General features: G+C 53.4%; 1 protein-coding gene across 1 annotated transcript in view; it reads left to right on the plus strand.

The window, feature by feature from the left end:
* Positions 1 to 18448, plus strand: part of Shb (SH2 domain containing adaptor protein B) — a 108052-nt gene that overhangs the window by 75792 nt on the left and 13812 nt on the right. The window contains exons 4-5 of the mRNA XM_005078744.4: positions 9989 to 10160; positions 11063 to 11182. Coding sequence (XP_005078801.2) covers positions 9989 to 10160; positions 11063 to 11182 — 292 coding nt within the window. The remainder of the gene's footprint in view (positions 1 to 9988; positions 10161 to 11062; positions 11183 to 18448) is intronic.

Below are 18448 nucleotides of genomic sequence, written 5' to 3' on the forward strand. Positions count from 1 at the left end.
GCCCATCACGGCCGGCCTGGAAAGATCCTGAGTTCCCACACCCTGCTCAAATAGCCTTGTCCCTGTAAGCACCACCCTGGTACCCAGCTATGCGTGCTGCAGACATCCTCGCCTGCTCTCTAGGCGTCTTCTGTAGACCCAAGGGAACCCGAGGGGGCGGTTCCAGCAAGAGTGGGAAGAATTTGTGCTATCCATAGCTCTTTGCAAACACTGACTTGATTGAAGGGCTGAAAAGGGGCAAGAGGCAGCTCTCTTTCCCAGACACCATGCGTCCAAGCGTGAGTCAACGCCACAGGCAGGTGTCATACTGGGTCCTCACAGGGACCTTGAGGGTTCTTGTCGATTGTGATGTTCCCATCTAGCCTGACACCTCACTCTTTGGCATTGCCTATGAGCTGCTCAAAGATCTGGCATCTTGGGCCAGTGCGATGGCTCAGTGAGTAAGGGTGCTTTCCAGCAAGTCTGCAAGTTGTCCTCTGATCGCCACATATGTGCCTAGGTGCACGCATATGTATGAATACACGCACACATGCATCATTGTCTTGGCCTTACAGCAGACATACACAGTTGGAGTATGTTCTGTCAGATCCTACATGATCAGTGTTGAAGTTCGAGTGAGATGCAGTTAACCCTGAGGACATCTCTCAGAAGGCTGTCTGTCTGGAACCTGCCTGCTCCTGCCTGGAGATGGTTTTAGAACTTCTGTATCTGTAGTTGATCAGAAAAGACCTCAGACAAGCTAGCAGGCAGCTTTCATGCCCCTGCCCCAGAGGAGATGCTGGCTGTGTGTGTCCCAGACAGCTCTGGGCTCCCTTCTCATTTCCTGAGATGAGGGAGGCAGTGGGCCCATCACTTGCGAGCACCAGCCTCCCGTCTGTTTTCCCTGTTCAGGCAGCAGTGGGTAGAGGCCAGCAGCTGCTTCTTAGGTAATGACGGTGCTTTGCAGCAGCTCGACTGGATGGCTGAGTGTCGTCACCATCCCGCTCGCCAGTCCTGAAGTGTGACTGCTTGGAACGAAGGGCAGTTTCTTACCAAGCGGCTGTTAGATGTTGAGTGTGCATGCACATGGCGCATGCGTGTACAGGTATGCACGTGCAAGTGTGTGCACTCATGCTTCAGTGAGTTTCTGGAGTGTTCAGGGACTGGCAGTGCTCCTAGGGCCTGTCCTTAGTGTGGTACCTTCTAGAAACAACCCATGTTTCTCAGGCTTGGGCTTGCGAGGGACAGCTGTGTGAGATGAAGGTTGCTAAGCGCAGCTGCCCTTTCCTGCCTTCCTACATGTTCAGCCTGGTCGGAGAAACCTGAGTGGGGACCCTTTCCGTGCTGTCAAATTCCCGAAAGGCATAGAACTGGGTCCTTAAAGGGGGGAAGCCCAGACTAGGACCCAGAGAGTGGTAAGCGTTTTGAAGGAGCTTGATCATGTAGATAGGCTTTCCAGCCTCGAGGCTGCTGTAGCAGCTGCTGTGAGGAAGGTGGGTGGCAGAGGCTCACTCTAGCAGGAGGGTGGACTGTAGGCAGTTGTGGGCACATGCCCGTTCCCCTGGGACCCCAGCATGCCAATGAGTAGGCAGACTGCAGGTGTCAGTCTATAGAGCAGAGGTGTTCTGTAGCCTGCAGGGTGCTGCTCTGCTCTGAGCTGGTGACAAGAGCCCCCTTTCGGCCAAGACCCAGCATGCTGTGTGTGTGGAGGAGAGACAGAGAGAGACTGGCACTTGTCCCTGTTGCATGGGGGAACTTAAGCCGCAGGAAGATTCCATGGTCACTCTGCATCTGGGAAGAGGATATTGTGAGAGGACGGGGTAGCCCTAGACCCCTGGAATGACGGTCTCCCTTCACTGGGATTCTGCAGCGCGCATTTCATTACGACTAAGAACTTGAGGAGATGAGAAATCTCATGGGTTCCTTAGTGAGCCCTTGGTGCTCCTTTCTTCCGAGTGTTTTGAAGTGGTGAAGGTTGGTGTGGCAGCTTGCAAGATGAACAGGTTCTGCCCAGGACTTGGCCTGTGACAGGGCCAAGAATTGGGGACGAGGAAGCACTCGAGTTGGATGGCAGGCCCCTGCTGCTGTCAGATCTCTGAAGGGATTGTACCTGTTCTGGGAGTCTCGACTGCCTCACTAGCAAAGGATCCCAACGGCCCTGCTGAAGCCTTGGTGAACTAACCTCCCATCCGGAAAGTGTGGGCTCACTGCCAGTGTCAACCATGCACCTTCTGCATGCATTGTGTCCTTGTCACCTCCCTCTGCATGGTTAGTTTCCTCCTTTTAGGGGTGGGGATAGAGGGGCCCCTGTCTGGTCAGCTGCAAAGCCAAGTCTAACTGCAGAGCCTCCACAGAGTCACATAGATTATGTCTAGGGACATGTACCTGCTGCAGCCTTACATGCCAGTGTTAGGTATTAGCGCAGCTCCAGGCTAGGATTCCACCTTCCGGCACAAGGAGGGCCCTGCGTGCTATACAGCTTCACTCTCTCTGTCATGGAGAAACTGAGGCAGAGGGGAAGAGAACCACAAAGGACCTTGTGGCAGAGGCAGTCAGGCCATCTGGGGGTGGGAGGTCTGCAGTTGGGTCTGAGAAGTAATCAAAGCACTTGATAGTGTGGGTTCTGGCAGCAGGAGCTGGGTGATGGCCGGACCTGAGAAGGGTGCCCGCTGGGCCTTTTGAGAGACAGTTATTTCATTTGTGACTCACCACCTCCAGAGCGCTTCGCAGACAGCGTCCTGGGCTCCACCAAAGGCAGAGATGGAAAAACACATGGCTCAGATGGGCATATCACACCCCGCAGTTACTTGTGGCCCTTGCCTGTGCCTTGGTCCTCCTTGGCATGTTGATTTCCCTTTGAGAGTTTAGGAGAGCCGGTCTAAAGCATTAAGACCAGGGAGCAGGAGTCAGAGAATCCCGTGTTCGCTTGCCAGCCCATCACCAGCTGAGACCTCAGGCAGGATGCTCATTCCCTGGCCCTTAGTTTCCCCATCTAAAGAGGTGACGGTCACAAGTCCTGAAACACGAGCTTCTAACGACCCAAGGAAATCTCTGGATGAAGATATTGTGTCAGCTGGCCGGTGATGGAGCACACCTTTAGTCCCAGAACTCGGGAGGCAGAGGCAGGTGGATCTCTGAATTTGAGGCCAGCCTGGTCTACAGAGTGAGTCCCAGGACAGAGAAACCCTGGGGTGTTGGGTTGAAGGTGGAGGGGGGCAGCAGAGAGATGGCTCAGTAGTTAAGAGTGTTGACTGCTCTTCCAGAGTTCCTGAGTTCAATGCCCAGCAACCACATGTACCTCACAATCATCTATATATAATAAAATCTGATGCCCTCTCCTGGCACGCAGACAAACATGCTGAAAGTACACTGTATACATAATGAATAAATAATCTTTAAAAAGAAAAAGACATCGTGAGCCCCAGAGGGTTGTGCCTGTGAGGTTTATTACTGGAGTTCAGAAGGGCTTGCTAAATTAAATGAAGCTTAATATAGCATCAGCGCTGCATGAAGAGGCTCTTAGCAGCCGCGGAGGCCTCGTTTTACAGCCTCATTCCTGGTTATGCCCAGCAGTGGGAAGCAGGGGCCGGTGACCTGGTAAGCAGTTCTACAGTGAGAGCGCTAACCCTCCCCTCCAGTGTCAGCCCTCACTCCGCACTCATCCCTTCTGAGGCTCGGGCCAGCAGTCGGGGGGCGGGTGAGAGGGTCCTCTGCCCTTCCCTGTTTAGAAGTGATAATGCTTGGTCTTCCTAGAATAGTTTTGAACTTGAGTTGCAGGTGAGCGACTGCAGAAAGTGTTACAGCACCTGTGTCACGGTCCCTGAGTCCTGACTAAGTGTGGCGAGATGTGAGAGCTCACACTTCTCAGGCGGACCTCACGTGGAGAACCTCCAGTTCACCGGTTACATCCTGTGCTTAGGTGTGGGCCGAGGGAGCCAGGGTGGGGGTGACACCACCAGTGGTAACCCTTCCAGGAAGCCTCCCCTACTATGACAGTTCCTTCCCACCCTCTTGGATTGGGCTGGACCTCCTGCCACATTCGTGGGTGGTCTGTTCTGGAACAGCTGGAATCACACTCGTCACTCTCGTCTCCAGTGCTATTGCTGCACCAGCCTCTATAGGTAGCCGCTCCGAAGTTTTGACGCCTCCTCAGCGCCATGAAGGGCATCTGGAAGGACAGAAAGGGAAGTGACTGCTTCCTAAACAGCCGTTTGCCACCTGCGCCAGCTCAGTGGGCTGACTTAAAGGAGCTGGGTACGGTAAATGGAGGAGGAGGAATGGACAGGAAACGAGTTCTTATTGAGCAGCAATTACAAATGCGGTTTAAACCAGCCCTATAAGGTGCTGTCTCGCTGCACAGCATACATGACAACACTCACCCTCAGAGAGGGGCGTGACTCGGCTGCAGTCACTCAGCAGTGCGCCTGGGTCCATCCAGTGAGAAGAGTGTGTTCTCGCCACTGTCACGTTAGCGCCATCTGGAAGAGGTGCATTTGCAGCTGGCGCAGGGTGGCTCGGGGTCCAGAGTCTGCAGCGAGTCCCACAGGGAGCCTCAGACCCGGTCACAGGCCGCCACACAACAGGCATCCCTCAGTCCCAGAAAGCCTCCAGTCTCTTTCGTGGCTTCCCAGAATGCCTTGGGCCTGCGAGGAAATTAACAATTGAATTTGTATGGGGAGCTTTTTGTGTGTAATGAATGACAGCTGAAATTAATGTTTAACATGCGCGTGAACAGCAGGTCTAGGGGGGTGGGGTGTTCAGTGAGGACTGTGGGATCGCTCACTTTGTTGGCTAACTGTTACTGAGGGACAGGTTTCTGTGGTTGATTTTTCTATCTGACACACTAATGAGTTCATTTAGTAATGCTTAAAAGAAAATGAAAACAAAAGCATCAGTATGTCGTAGCTTTGTATTCTCCGTTAACTGTGCAAAAGCCTTCTCTGCCTGTGTGGAGTTCAGTGAGTAGCCTTGCCCTTCTGCTTGGCGGGTCAGAGGGCACCCTGGGGATGGTGATTGTAAACTGTGTGAGTTCAAAGCCTTGCCTGCCCTGGGCCCTGCTGAGTCAGGCCTGGCCACGCAAGTCCCAGATGCTCCCCCAGACGAGGCCCTGCTAGTGGCCGTGTGCCTGTGGGTACTTGGTGTTCTCCTCCCTCTTGTGTGCTGGACACCTGTGCCTTAGCCACATGGGGCCAGCCTTCAGTAGGAGGACGCCTGTATGTGGCTGCCAGCCTGACCTCCTTCCCGCCTGTGACTGAATTCCCTGTGAGAAACACAGTGTGTCCTCCTGTCTGAGGAGGAAGCCGCTGCCAGCAGCCTGTGAGAACTGCGTTCGTGACCCCTGGCTTGCCTTTCCTCTCTCTCACTCCCTCTTTGTCTACGGTGGGCACAGACACACAGCGGAGCTAAGCTTGGACGTGCGAAGTGACTTCCTCAGGTGCCCAGTCTTTGCCTTGGGCTTGCAGACGGAGGAACAACCTTTTTCCCCAGGCTCTAGGAGACTTGGGCTTGCAGACAGAGGAAAAACCAATTTCCCCAGGCTCTATGAGACTTAAGGGTGTCTGCGGATGAAAAGGAGGCTCTAAGATGGGGGGGTTCTGAGTGTTATCCCTGTTAGTACTGTGAACTCTTGAGACCTGTCGTACCGTAAGGAGAGTGTGCTGAACTTGTTTCAAGTCCAAATTCAGGGCTAGTTAACTGGAGGAGTCATCCATTTCTAGCTCCATGTTTCTCGTGTGTGGAATGAGTTGTGTGGAAACGGCGGCTCCTCTCAGATGAGGAGGCCTCAGGGCCATAGGTCTTCTGCAGCCAGCACTCAGCTGTGGTGTCCGTGTAGAGGACAGAGATGAGTCCCCTCTGCCATCCTGAGTCTACCTTCCCGGCCAGGCACAGCTGTGCGGGTGGTGTCTGGGGACCTCTGAGCCTTTCAGCCTCCAGACTGACTCGCGTCTGTCTTCACGCAAGCTGTGAGGTGGCATGCAGGTGAGTAGTGCCCACAGCCTGTATGTGGGCTCACCACTCCATGTGTATCTTCAAGGTGAGCTCAGAGGACATGCAGACCGTGGGAGGCCCCCTCCCTAGAGCCCTCCTAGAGGTGACCAGGCTCTGCACGGGCCGGCGGGTAGCAGGACCTGTCCTCTGTGGGTCTCTGTCTCATTATCTGTGAAATGGGAATTCTCAGGTATCTGGCTGTGTGTTAGTGGGAGTCAGTGACAATGCAGTGTGCAGGTTTGGAACACTGCAGCTGCAGAGGCCTGCTGTCGTAGAAGAAGCAATTGTAGTTGTGCACGGGTGTTGATGCGATGCTCTTGGGGAGATAGCCCACCCCACCTCCAAGTGTGCATCTCCCTCCTCACATGGCCACACCCACCTGGCTCTTGGTGGCATTCGGGATTATGTTCAGGGCACTGCATGAAAGAGGTACCTGAGCACCTTGACTCACCTCGGTCTCTTGCAGGGTAGCGGAACATCAGGAACCCACGCAGGCCCAGAACAGCCCCAGCCCTCCTGTGCACCCCATAATGTTTACAAAGAGGGCTGCTCCTCATTCTGGTTTATCTGCCAAGGAACCTGTGGCAGCTAAGAGTCCCTGAACACGGTCTCCTTCCTCTTCCACCCCACTGTCCCTGCTGCGGGTGGCTCAGTCCTGTGCCAGAAAACAGAGAGCCAGAGGCTACAGGCTGGCCAGCCGGGCAGTGCCCCAGCCCCACTGGGTAACACTAGGTTGGAGGAGGCCCCAGGGCTGCCCAACAGAGAGCTTAAGGGCTAAGGCCCAGCCACTAGCCTGGCATGGCAGCCTGCCTCGTTAACTGGGCCAAGTTCTGTGACCACACAGACCTTGTTTATGAAAACATGGCACAGAAGGACCAATCTCACAGATATGATGAGAGGAAAATGTGTAGAAGCCAAATACAAGAATGAAACTATTTTCAAGAGGTCTAAAATAACTTGGTTGAGACTGGTGAGGTGGTTTGGTGGTTAATGACACTGCCTCCAAGCCTGAAGATCTGCCCTCAGGTCCCCAGAGCCACCGGCACAGAGCTAGCAAAGTCCAACCTGAGTGCCTTTTCCTCAAGGGATGAATGGAGGTTTGGCAGCCCTGCAGAGCTAGGCAGAGACGTACTCATCCAACGGTGTTGATCATCACCTGTACACCAGGTCCTATGCTGGGCCCTGGAGAATTAGTAAACAGTAGAAAGTAAGGTGGCTTGGAGCTTCTGGAGATTTATGAAGTCAGTTCTGACACAGGTTACTTTATCTGTGTGAATGTATCTCTCACTCTCTCTCTCTCTCTCTCTCTCTCTCTCTCACACACACACACACACACACACACACACACCCTCGTGAGTGTGACCATGGAGAGCTTAGAGAAGTTTAAAAATACTCCAGCATCACCATGAGTAATGGTGCCGGAGGATGAAAGCCAGGCGTCCCTAACTGTCAAGTTGGGGTGCAGAGCTGCTACAGTTCCTCCCTTGCCTTGCCGGAGTCTGTGGACCGTTCCCTGGAGCCCATGCGCGGCAGAAGGGGACTGGGCGAATCTGTCCAGTTCTGTGGAAATGGCATCTGTTCTTTCCTTTAATAGACAGATGCTGGGACAGCTGTATAGACAAAACATTTCAGGGCTAAAGGAATTCTACCTGGGGGCCTAGGGCTAGGCTGCTCCAGGAGGTAAAACCTTCAGGCTGTGCTTTGTGGAATAGCTAGGATTTTTGCAGTGGGATGAAGAAAGACATTCTGAAGGCTAGACAGAGGCCAAGCAGAGACCCAAAGGCAGGTGGCAGGTGCTGTTAGGGATCAGCCAGCCTGTGACCAGATGTCCCTGGAGCAGCACACCCTCCGAAGGTCTAGAGCCATGGGGAGAGGCCAGCTCCTCTGGGGAGTTGTGAGCAGCGTTGGTGCCAGTCCTGGGGGCCTGCATATGCCACTCAGATGAACAGCTGACCCAGTGAGGGGAGGGGCACGGCCCACCTAGACCATGGCTGTCAGACAGACAGATTGGGGTCAGCCTGGCCCTGTGGGTCTGGAGCCCTGCGTGCTCCGGGACCCCGCAGTACTTCTCACCCTTGGGTGCTGGCCAAGTGCCCCATGCACAGGGACCAAACGTCAGCGTATGTGTATCAGGTTTCCAGTACAGAGCGAAGGGACCACCAGCTTGGGGACAATCAGAAAGCCTAGTAAAACAAGAGGGAGCACTTGAGCAATGAGCCCTGTCCCCTGGCCACAACTCTTGGGTAGACCTTTGGGGCCAAGCTAAGGTGCTGACTTGCTGTCCCTGAAGACACTGACTGGGTCACCTTTCTCCTACACCAGGGAGCTGAAGTCAGATGCTCAGCACCTCACTCTCCACAGCCCCGAGTGGCCCCCTCTGCAGGATTCCAGCCTGTTCTTTAATTGCTTATCAGTGGGACTCATTAAGTTCTGTCGTTTGAACAACTCACGGGGGCAGCGTATTTTCCTCTAAATGCAGATATTCTTTTGAGGAATTGTGTCTTTATCTCTCACAGAAAGATCACTAAATTAAAAGAATTGCCATTTAAAACGCAGATTAAAGAGGAACTTAATTAGAAGGGATGGACGCAGTTGTATTTGGAGCTTTTGTTCTGTCCCCTCCCTGTGAGTGTCGATCACTGCACTTGGAGTTTGTGTATTTGTGTTTTAGGTGGATGATTTGCCTAATTAAGCTTGTCATTCATCACCACCTGTTCTTACTAAAATACATGGCTGCAGGATTAAGCATGCCAAAGGATGTATAAATTAATTCATGGGGAATTACAGTGTCAACTAGTACATTCTTAGGTTTTATCCTATTTATCTGGTAAGAAAACCAATTTTTCCCCCCCAATAAAGCAAAACATGAGCTTGTTAAGTACTTTTTTTCATTTAGTCACACATGGAGCACCCGTTACCTTGCAGGTACTATACTGGGGGGGGGGGGGGGAGTGGTACCCAGTTACAACCCATTCTCCGTGACTCTTGAGAGCCAGGCAAGGAGACTGGTGATGGGATGCCATGGCTGAGGGAGTTCTGAGGTTTCCTGGGAGAAGTAGCTGCTGAAGGCTGATAGAGACAGCAAGATGTCTGAAGGCCTGCCTGTACCTAAGAGCCTGAGTTCCAGGGCTCCTTGGTTAAGAACTTGGCTGCTCTTCTTAGAGGGCTGAGCTCTAGTCTCCGTGTTAGGAGCTCACACTTGGTTACATCTCCAGCTTTGGGGGATCCAGTACCCACTTCTGTCTTGCACGCACACACGCCTTTTTGTTTTCTTTAAAGAGCTTGGGTTCCTCTGTAGCGGTGGTATGTGGTCTACATGGGAAAACCTGTCCTACCATGCGACATTCTGCTGGCTGGCTGTTCCTCTGTGTCTGTCCAGTATCTAAATGAAGGCTCAGGAAGCAGTGCGGCCCTGGGCAGAGGGGAGGAGTCACCTAAAGGCAGAGTTTGTACCCTATGAGGAGCTCTCCCCACCCCTGCTCCAGCCATTTAGAGTACAGAGGCCCTGTAGGAGTGCTCTGAGTCTTGCTAAAAACTCAGGGAGATTCTCCCGGGGCAGCCCTGGGTTCAATAACCAGATACAGCCGGCCCCTCAAACAGAATGCTTGAGTCTAGGTAATTTATAAAGAAAAGTGGACTGTTTGAGATTATGGTTCTGGATGCTGGCAGCTCCAGGACCTCTTGCAGAAAGAGTTGGAAGGGTGATCTGGCGGCTGTAGAAGAGAAAAACTGGGTGTTCTGGGTCATTCTTCTTGCTCATGTTAAGTGATCCGGTTTACGAACTCAGCATTCATTCCCCAGGTACCCACAATTCAAATACTTTCCCTAACGTCCCGCTGTCCAACATTGGCTCGTCCAGCATAGGGACTTTGGGGAACACACTTAAGCCACACAAAATCCAGCATTTTTGGAGCCTCTCTTGCTATTGCAAAGTGTCAAGTGCTAAGCAGAATGTTGCCCCACTATGTGCTGCCTGGGCCCCAGGTGATGGCGCATCCGTCTCTCCTCTCTGTTTTCACAGCCCAGTTCAATGGCAGCGAGAAGTGGCAGTCTTCCCCGTCACCTTCTCGGGACCGACGGCGCCAGCTCCGAGCTCCTGGAGGAGGCTTCAAGCCCATCAAACATGGGAGCCCTGAGTTCTGTGGGATCCTGGGAGAGAGAGTGGATCCCACCATCCCACTGGAGAAACAAATGTAAGTTCACTGATACAGCGCCGGGGGCCACCCCTGCTCCTCTAGACACTGTGCCCGCCTCCATGTTTTTATTGTAAGAACACACTTGATCGCTGGCCCCTCGTGACCCCTGGCCCTCCCCCTCCCCGTCTGGTCACAGAAACATGGTTTTCACAGAAACATGGTTTTCGTCCCATCTGTGGCCGGGTGTGTCCATGTGTCCCCTGCACCGCATGTCCTTCCTAACTCCTCCTCTGGCTCGTGTAGTGTCCAGAAATGCGATGCTGGGATTCTCGATTGCCCAGCTGCCAGGACTGTTTTGCAGGAACAGGATCCAGCCCGTCTCTTTCAGATTAGTGAGCTTCCCTCTGCTTTGCCCACGGGAGGCTTCCTGTCAGCATGTTCTAGGGGTCTCTCATTGCAGGGAACGCCCTGGACCACACCGCCTGCTCCTGTCACCGCTGCTCCTACCCGGTACCTCTGTGGAGCTGCTCCAGCCTGCGGCTCTTTCCGCCGCCCTCTGTGTGGCGGTCCCGTGCTCGCCCGCACTAGGCTCACACAGCAGGCTCTTCTATTCTGTGACTTCCTTCTCACCTCCTCGAGTCTGCACTGCTCGTCCCTTCCTCACAGGCCTTCCTGATCACCCAGCCTAAAATATCCCCACGTGACCCGGCCTCACTTTCATCTCCTTAGTGCCTGTCACTGCAGGCCAAGCTTCATGACCACAGAGTGTCTGGTGTTGGACTTGCCTGTGTGCAATGTGAGCCCTCCGTGGGCAGGGACCCAGGGGGTTCTGACATGTGGCAGACACTGGCAAAGCAGCTGGAGCCAGCAGCTGCCCTCTGAGGGTTCTAGCTCTCCCTGGAAGTCACTCAGTGACCCTGTTCCCGCCCGGTTCTGACTCCCTCTTGTCCTCTCCCCAGATGGTATCACGGAGCCATCAGCAGAAGTGACGCTGAGAACCTGCTGCGGCTCTGTAAGGAGTGTAGCTACCTTGTCCGCAACAGCCAGACCAGCAAGCACGACTACTCCCTCTCCCTAAAGTGAGTACTACCTGCCCTCTGCCCTACACGGTGGAGTCTGCTTGCGTGGGTCTAGTGAAGAAAGGACACACTCAGTTTCCCCAAGAAACTTGTCTGCACGAGTCATTTCAAGCCTTGGATTTTAATTTAGTCTCATCCTGGGGACCCAGAAAAGCTGTAATGGATGCCACTGCTGCTTTCTCAGGGAGGAGAGGTCCATTCTATAGCCCCCAGCTAGGAAGAGCTCTCCTGTGCAGTAAGCCCAGACCTGTGCTCGGCTCTTAGCATGACCTGCCTCCTTCAGCTTCATCCTAATCCTTTCATGGGGAATATGTTGTCTCAGTCTGCCTGGGAAACTGAGGCTCGTGGAGAACAGTGGCTGATGAGCATCTGTCAGACCCTCCATGGTGCTGGGTGGCTGCTGTGAGAACCCTTTCCTGTAGTTCAGGTTGTCTTCTGCAGATCTGCCTGTATCTCCACGGTTTGGGAGGGAATGCTGTGAGCCGGAAAGAAGGCCCCTGGGGTTATCGCCTGTGGCCACTTTGCAGATTGCCAGGTCTTTCTGACTCATGAGCTATTGAACAGGTTTAGAAATAAGAAAGAGGTTGTTGGGTTTCATTGTTCAATGATACTGCTAGGCAGGACCCAAGGGGAGATCGTGAATCCATTTTATAGATAGAAAAATTGGGGCTCAGAGGAAGAGGAATTCTCCAAGAACACAGAGTTAGTAACACAGCTGGGGTGTGAACCAGATCCTACATCCAGACGTACTGGGTACCTTCCCTCCCCTCTGCCCTGGGTCATTGCCAGAGGCTCACGATGGACAGTGGGCTTGGCGACACTTCTTTCAGGAAAACTTGCACCCGTGTTGGCAAGGGGGGCTCCCTGTCACGGGGCCAGCCTTCTCCCCAAAGCTCCAGACAGCCTGCTGCTATCAAGGGTACTGGTGCTGCTGGCTTGTCGCTCCCCTTCATCTGTCTGGGCATGCGTTCCTCGGGGATCACATTCCTCCTAGAATCTCCATTGTCTGGGCTCTGTGGAGGAGCCTCTACCAAAGTCCTGCTTAGGTGCTCAGTAGGAGAAACAGAGGCCCCGTGTGCCAGGGCTAGCACCCTGGCAGGTATAGGCCTTCACATTGGATGCGTGGAGACATGCCTGGCCCCAAACCTCGTGTAGTTGGGTGCTATGACCCTGTGGATTCAACACAGCTCTGCCTGTGCAAAACATTCTAGAGAACCTGTGGTGTATGTTTAAGGAGTCTGCAACCAGCTGCTGAAGAGATGACCCCAGTGAACCTAGCATCATCCGTGTTTCCACCCCCTTGAGCAATGTCTCTTCATTACCTAATATGCATAGAAACCAAGTCACAGTTCCAGAGGCCAAAGGCCTCCTTGGATGTGGCCTTCACAGTTCTGAGCCTCCCTGCCTTGGTCTATGAACCGGAATGGTTACCTGTTATAAGCAATAAGCATCTAGTCCAATCTGCATCACCCATGTGACCTAGTGTAGTTCCCATCCTGTCCCTGCTTCCTGCCAGTAGCCTTGAAGATTGCTTGTAGTCTAGTTAAGAAACTTGTGGTTGGGCTTTGGTGATACTCGAGTTTAATCCCAGCACATGTGAGGCAGAGGCAAGTGGATCTCTGTGAGTTCAAGGCCAGCCTAGTCAACTAGCAGCTTGTAGGCCAGCTGCGATTATATGATGAGACTTCGTGGTCCAAGACGGTGTCCTGTCCTACTGCTCACTGCCTGACATGTATGTCCCTTCCCTTTCCCGTGTACATCACCGGCATGTGACCAGCTGAAATCAGGCTTTGACAGTCACTGGAGATGCCACTGTCTCTGGCTCCCCATGCGTCCCTGTCTTTGGATTCAGTCCACACGTTTTGCTTGGTGTGCATTCTCAGGCTAAATCAACTGTACTTCCCCAGGCAGTGGCATCCAGCATGCTCAACAAGTTTGTTGACCTGTCCTGTGTGATCTAGCCATCAGGCCTGCTGTGGAGCGACTACTGGAGTTAGAGGGTGGTTTTTCTTGTCTAGAGCCATTAGCGTAGCAGCTCTGATAATCAAAGGGGTGTCCTCACCCAGGCAGTCTCCCTTGAAGAAAGGGAAGCTGCGAAGAGGTGTCTCCCGGAGCAGCTGTGTTTTGTGACCTCTGTCCACAACCTGGTACTGTGGGTCCTGGCTGCTTTGGGTAAGCACCACCTTGGCCAGCCTGTGTGTAGTGTGTGGTTTCTCACACCCTCAGGCCTGCTGCCAGCAGCCAGGTGCAGAATGGCAGCCCCCCCCCCACACACACACACATGCACACACACAGGTTGCAAGCTGGCATTGGAATTCCAGCTATGTGTCTTCTCAGCCTCTGGCCATTTTCATTTGGGCCTTGGGTCTTTCTGTGAGAAAGGTCTGTGGGGGAGAATGTACTTGGGGAAGCCTAGTCCCCTAGAACAGGCCCTCTACCTGCTCCATCTTCCCTCGGAAGAGTTTCGTTGGAACCCTCTGTACCTGGCATTCTGACTTCCTTGCTGCATGCAGGGTAGTAAAAGAGGTTTAGGTGGCCTGTAGGGGGTGATCGCCACCATCAGGGGCCAGAAACTGCAGGGCAAAAAGCTGCAGGTGACCCATAAGAGACGAGAGTGTTCCTCAGGCACGGGCATCAGTAGAGAGAGAAGGCAAAGGTGTGTGGTGTTGAGCCTCATGGGACTTCTGTGCCTCCCTCCTAGAGGAGTTTTTCAGATTCTCAGTGACAAGGCCTGCAGGTCCCACCAGCAGATAGATGTCTGTGGCCTGCACCTTCGTCCTTGTGCAGGGCCTAGGGCAGATTCCCAGTCTTCATCTGAAGTCAGAGGTCTGAATGGCCTGCTAAGGTCTCTGGCAACACTGAGGTTTAAGCTGTGGTGCATGCCCGTGTGTGCCCCTGCCCCTGTTACATTCAATTAGAAGACCTTAGGGTGTCAGCTGTGAAAGTGACTCTAAGGGCTTGTCTAAGTGAGGAAACAGCCCCAGTGGAGATTCAGTGGACACAACTCTGCCTTTGAGTGTATATTTGAGTATTCTGACAATGAAGCCTTGCTTCTGTGGGGGCCGCTGACACCCCTGGATCTGACAACAGCTCCCTGTGCCTGTAGTCAGTGTGTACACCCTGTCCTCTGTCACACCCCAGATGCGTCCGTCACTCCCCCTGCTGTGGTCAACACCCACCTTTGAAGCTAGTTCAGAGAGCCTTCAAATGGCTTTTACCACGCTCCAGTCTCTCTCGCCACCTTCAGCATGACAGGTACTAGCCAGCCTCGTGCCTGCTGCTGGTCCTGGGTATGCTCTCTCCTGCCAGGCGAGCAGAGGTTGAGCCTGTAGCAGTTGGTGAGGAAATAATAAAAAGCTGCTGCCCTCTCGTCCCTCTGGAAAGGCAGTCTCAGGCCTGGGGAAAGGGTGAGGAGCCGTCTCGTTAATAGGGTTCTTCGGGCACTTTAAACTGTAAAGAGCTCTTGGAGTTTTAGTTCTGCAAGTTTTTGCAAAAGAATCTGAACAAGATGGGGGAAGCAGGACTTCAAAAGACAGCAAAGTTTGGGACTAGGGACATGTGAGTCCTGATTGGGCGGGGGGGGGGGGGCTGCTTTAGGGCCCATTCCTGTGTTTCTGGGGTGGGTACACAGAGTCATACTTCTGAAACCTCCCCAAGAGCTGGCAAGGACCCAACCCCAGCTCTTCCCACTGCACTGGGGCAAGTGCCTCCCTTAGCGCCCTCACAGAAGGGGCCTTTGGCTTTCAAGTCCCCAGAGATAATTGCCTACCTACAGGGATTGACCTGTTTCATCATGTCTGCTACTCCAGCCTGAGCATTGGATGCATCCCTCAGCCTGCATGTTTGGTCCCATTTGATCACGGTTACTTCCTGAGGTCCAGCCCTGCAGGGCTTCACAGCCTGAAAAGGAAGACACCTAGGGAATACACCGAAAATATCAGAAAGTACCCTGGGCCGCACGTGAGGGAAAGGACCAGGGAGAGAACTGAAGGACAATAGGTGTCTTAAGTGGTGGGCAGCAGGGAAAAAGCAGGCAGAGCGTGCTAAAGACAGCACATCCCACACTGATCTACGCCCAGGAGTAGATGGGGCTTTATCTCACAGAGAATCGAGGAGTCCCTGCAGGGTGTACTCAGGGAACAGTGACGCTCTCTGAGCCTTGTTCTGGGGTCATAGTAAACTAGACATGAGTGTTGACAAAGAGAAAGGCCTCAGCTTTGGCCTCCCGTGGCCCACATGCCACATTCATGTGACCTGAAGTCTGCACAGTCAGGGCACTGGCGGGGGAACCCCTGTGAAAGGGTTGGAGGGAGGTAGCATGGGCGCATCCTGGCGCAGAAGCTCAGATGTAGCGGGGAAAGCTGGCTGCCCGGTCAGAGGCACTTTGGGTGGAATCCTGGCTCTGTCTTTCACCAGCCGTCTGATGCTGGACAAGTGGCTGTCCCCCTGAGCCATGTAGCAGACATGAGGGTCCGGCTTCCGTCCCCACACTGTAACAAATGATAATGAGGTGACAGTCTGAGGTTCGATCATAACACTGGCTTCCAGTTGTGTGACTCTGCAATGAGTCCACGGAGACTTCTTGAGTGAGGACAGGAGGGCCACCTCCATCCTGTGGGGCGGGGTGCACACTTTATGAAGACTGCTTAGGGACAACCCTTTGCATCTGCCTGGAGCGGTGGGTGGTGTTGGCTTCTGGATGCCCAGTATCAACCAGCAAATGCCCCCTGGTTTGTAGGGGAGGGTAGGTAGGTGTCATGGGTCTGGAAGAGCTTAGGGGAGGCATTTCAGTTAGGGGTGTTTTCTTTCTTCTCTCCCCTCATTGATTTGTATGGTGAAGGAGAGAGTTTTCAAACAGTAGGCTTGTCTGGGTCCAGCCAGGCAGGTGAGTGATTAATCTTAGTTTGTTGCTGCTGACAGCCAGGAGCAAGAAATAATAAATGTTTGCAGGGAGGGGAGGGAGGAGTGTGGAGAGACGCTGAGCCCCGCATCCAGCAGTGGGGAGCACAGATTTCTCTATCTTCTGTGGAGTCAGCCTCAGAGTTCCAGGGCTAGGACTCTGGTGGCATAGAGCCTGCCTAGTGTGTACAATCCCCAGGGCCCTAAAACAAAACAAAACAAAACAAAACCGTGGGAGACTCAAAGCTTCACTGCTCTGAAGAGGAATCCTGCTTGGTCACCCCTCCAGGCTCATCAACAACTGAATGACTTCAGTTCAACCAGCCACTTCCTGGTCCCCAGCAGGGATCTGAGAACATGATGAACCCCTGTGAGGGCAAACCTCCAAAGAAGGCAGTGTGTGCAGTGTCCAGGTCGAGCACAGTTAGTTACTGCTTGTCTGGGGACCCTGCATTACCCTGCTCTGACCACAGGGCCTTAGGCTTGCCAGTGTGTCTTGTGGTCTCCTGAGCTGCTGAGGGAATCTAAACTAGAGGAGGAGACAGCAGTGATGGTCCTGCCTGGGGAGGAAGAGGAACTCTGACCTTGGGGAATGCAGTTGAGAGTAGAAAGGGGTGAGGGACAGCAGGCTGGAGTCTGGGAGGGCAGGAAGTGCCACCTTCCTGTACGTGGCATCCAGCCCCCTCCCCCAGGTAGAGGTGGCCCTGTCCAGGCCAAGTGCTCTAGCTCTGGATCTGCCAGGCTCGGAGCTCTTGACCAGCTCCCCCAGCAGCTGTGGTGTAGAACGTCTGCGCCTCAGTGTCTCTCATCTGGACATTTTGATGAAGAGACAGTGACGACAAGTGTCTCATACACGTACACCGTGAGCAGGAGCCTGGTACTGCGGGGCTGTCTTCCTTGTAAACTTTGGAAAGGCACAGGTTATAAGGAAGGGAACTCTGCCCATGTTCACACTCGTTTCCAATGGTGGCAGGGTTTGACACACGCACCCATGTGGCAGCTCCCTATCTTCTGTAACCCCAGTTCTAGTGGATCTAATGGTCTCTTGTGACCAGACATGCACATGGAGCCTGGGTAGCATGCAGTCAGAACACTCATACACATAGAACAAAGATAGATGAATCTTGCCGGGCAGTGGTGGCTCACGCTTTTAATCCCAGCACTAGGGAGGCAGAGGCAGATGGATCTCTGTGAGTTTGAGACCAGCCTGGTCTACAGAGCGAGTTCCAGGACAGCAATACAGAGAAACCCTGTCTCGAAAAACCAAAAAAAAAAAAAAAAAAAAAAAAAAATAGATGAATCTCTAAAAGAAAGAAAAGAGTTTGTGTGGCTACAACTAGAGCAAATCCCATGACTGAAAACTTGAGTTTCACAGACGACATCAACTTTGGGCTGCCCTCTTCCGGGTTGTGCCAACTTGGAGGCATTACTGGCCTCTGAGCTGTGTCCTGGTGGTGATGCAGGGGACGCCTGTCCTAGGAGGCTGGCTCTCCCTCGCCTTCTGACTCACCACCTGCTTCCCCTCTCCCACCATGTCCTTATACCTTGTGAATGACAGGGTTCACCAGAATCTCATTCTGACTTCCCTGTCCCATGGAGATGCCAGGGAAGGAGCATTGAAGATGTCATGAGCAGAAGAAATCTTGGGATTTAGGGAACAGATGAAGCCAAGGCCCAGACAGGAAGCCAACCCCCGCCCGTCCCCGCCCCAAACCTCAGTCAGCATTTGAGACAGGTGGGCTTGGGCTGGGGTTGAAAATGGTGCTCTCAGCCCCTGAAGGATCCCTGTCCTTTCAGGGTTGCTGAAGGAGCAGACGAATGTTGTGCTCCATTAGTGTCTTCTCCTGGAAGGTTAATAGAAGTGGGATAATTAAGAGCTGCAGCTTTAGGCAGTGGTCCCTCCGTGCTCTTTTGCAGGGGTAGGGACAGACAGTGAGCTTGAAGTGTGCAATGGCCGATAGAACGAAAGGCTGTCTGACAGTTGTGATTCAGAGGGAATGAGCTGTGCCTGCTGCCATCAGCAGATGCTTGCCTGGACCCAGGGCTTATATGTCAGAAGTGAGGGAGACAGCGTAGAAAGTCCAGACACGTTCAAAACCCAGGGGTTTAAATCCTGGCTCTTCCTTTGGGAAGGGGTTCAGGCAGACCCCAGTCTGAGTTCTGCAGCATAGCAGGTGAGACATGCCCACAGTGAACAGCTTTAAGTCACTAAAACACCACAGTGAATTGGGACCGTGGGGACAGTCGGGGGGGGGGGGCTTGAAGTGAGCTCTCTCTCCATGATAGTGCTGTGAGAAGAGCGGGGACTGTGCAGATAGCAGAGGTCATGTGATGCCACTTGTGAGTGAAGCTCGGATTTTAATGCAG

Source organism: Mesocricetus auratus, unplaced genomic scaffold (genome assembly GCF_017639785.1).
Source record: "Mesocricetus auratus isolate SY011 unplaced genomic scaffold, BCM_Maur_2.0 Super-Scaffold_6730, whole genome shotgun sequence".
NCBI lineage: Eukaryota > Metazoa > Chordata > Mammalia > Rodentia > Cricetidae > Mesocricetus > Mesocricetus auratus.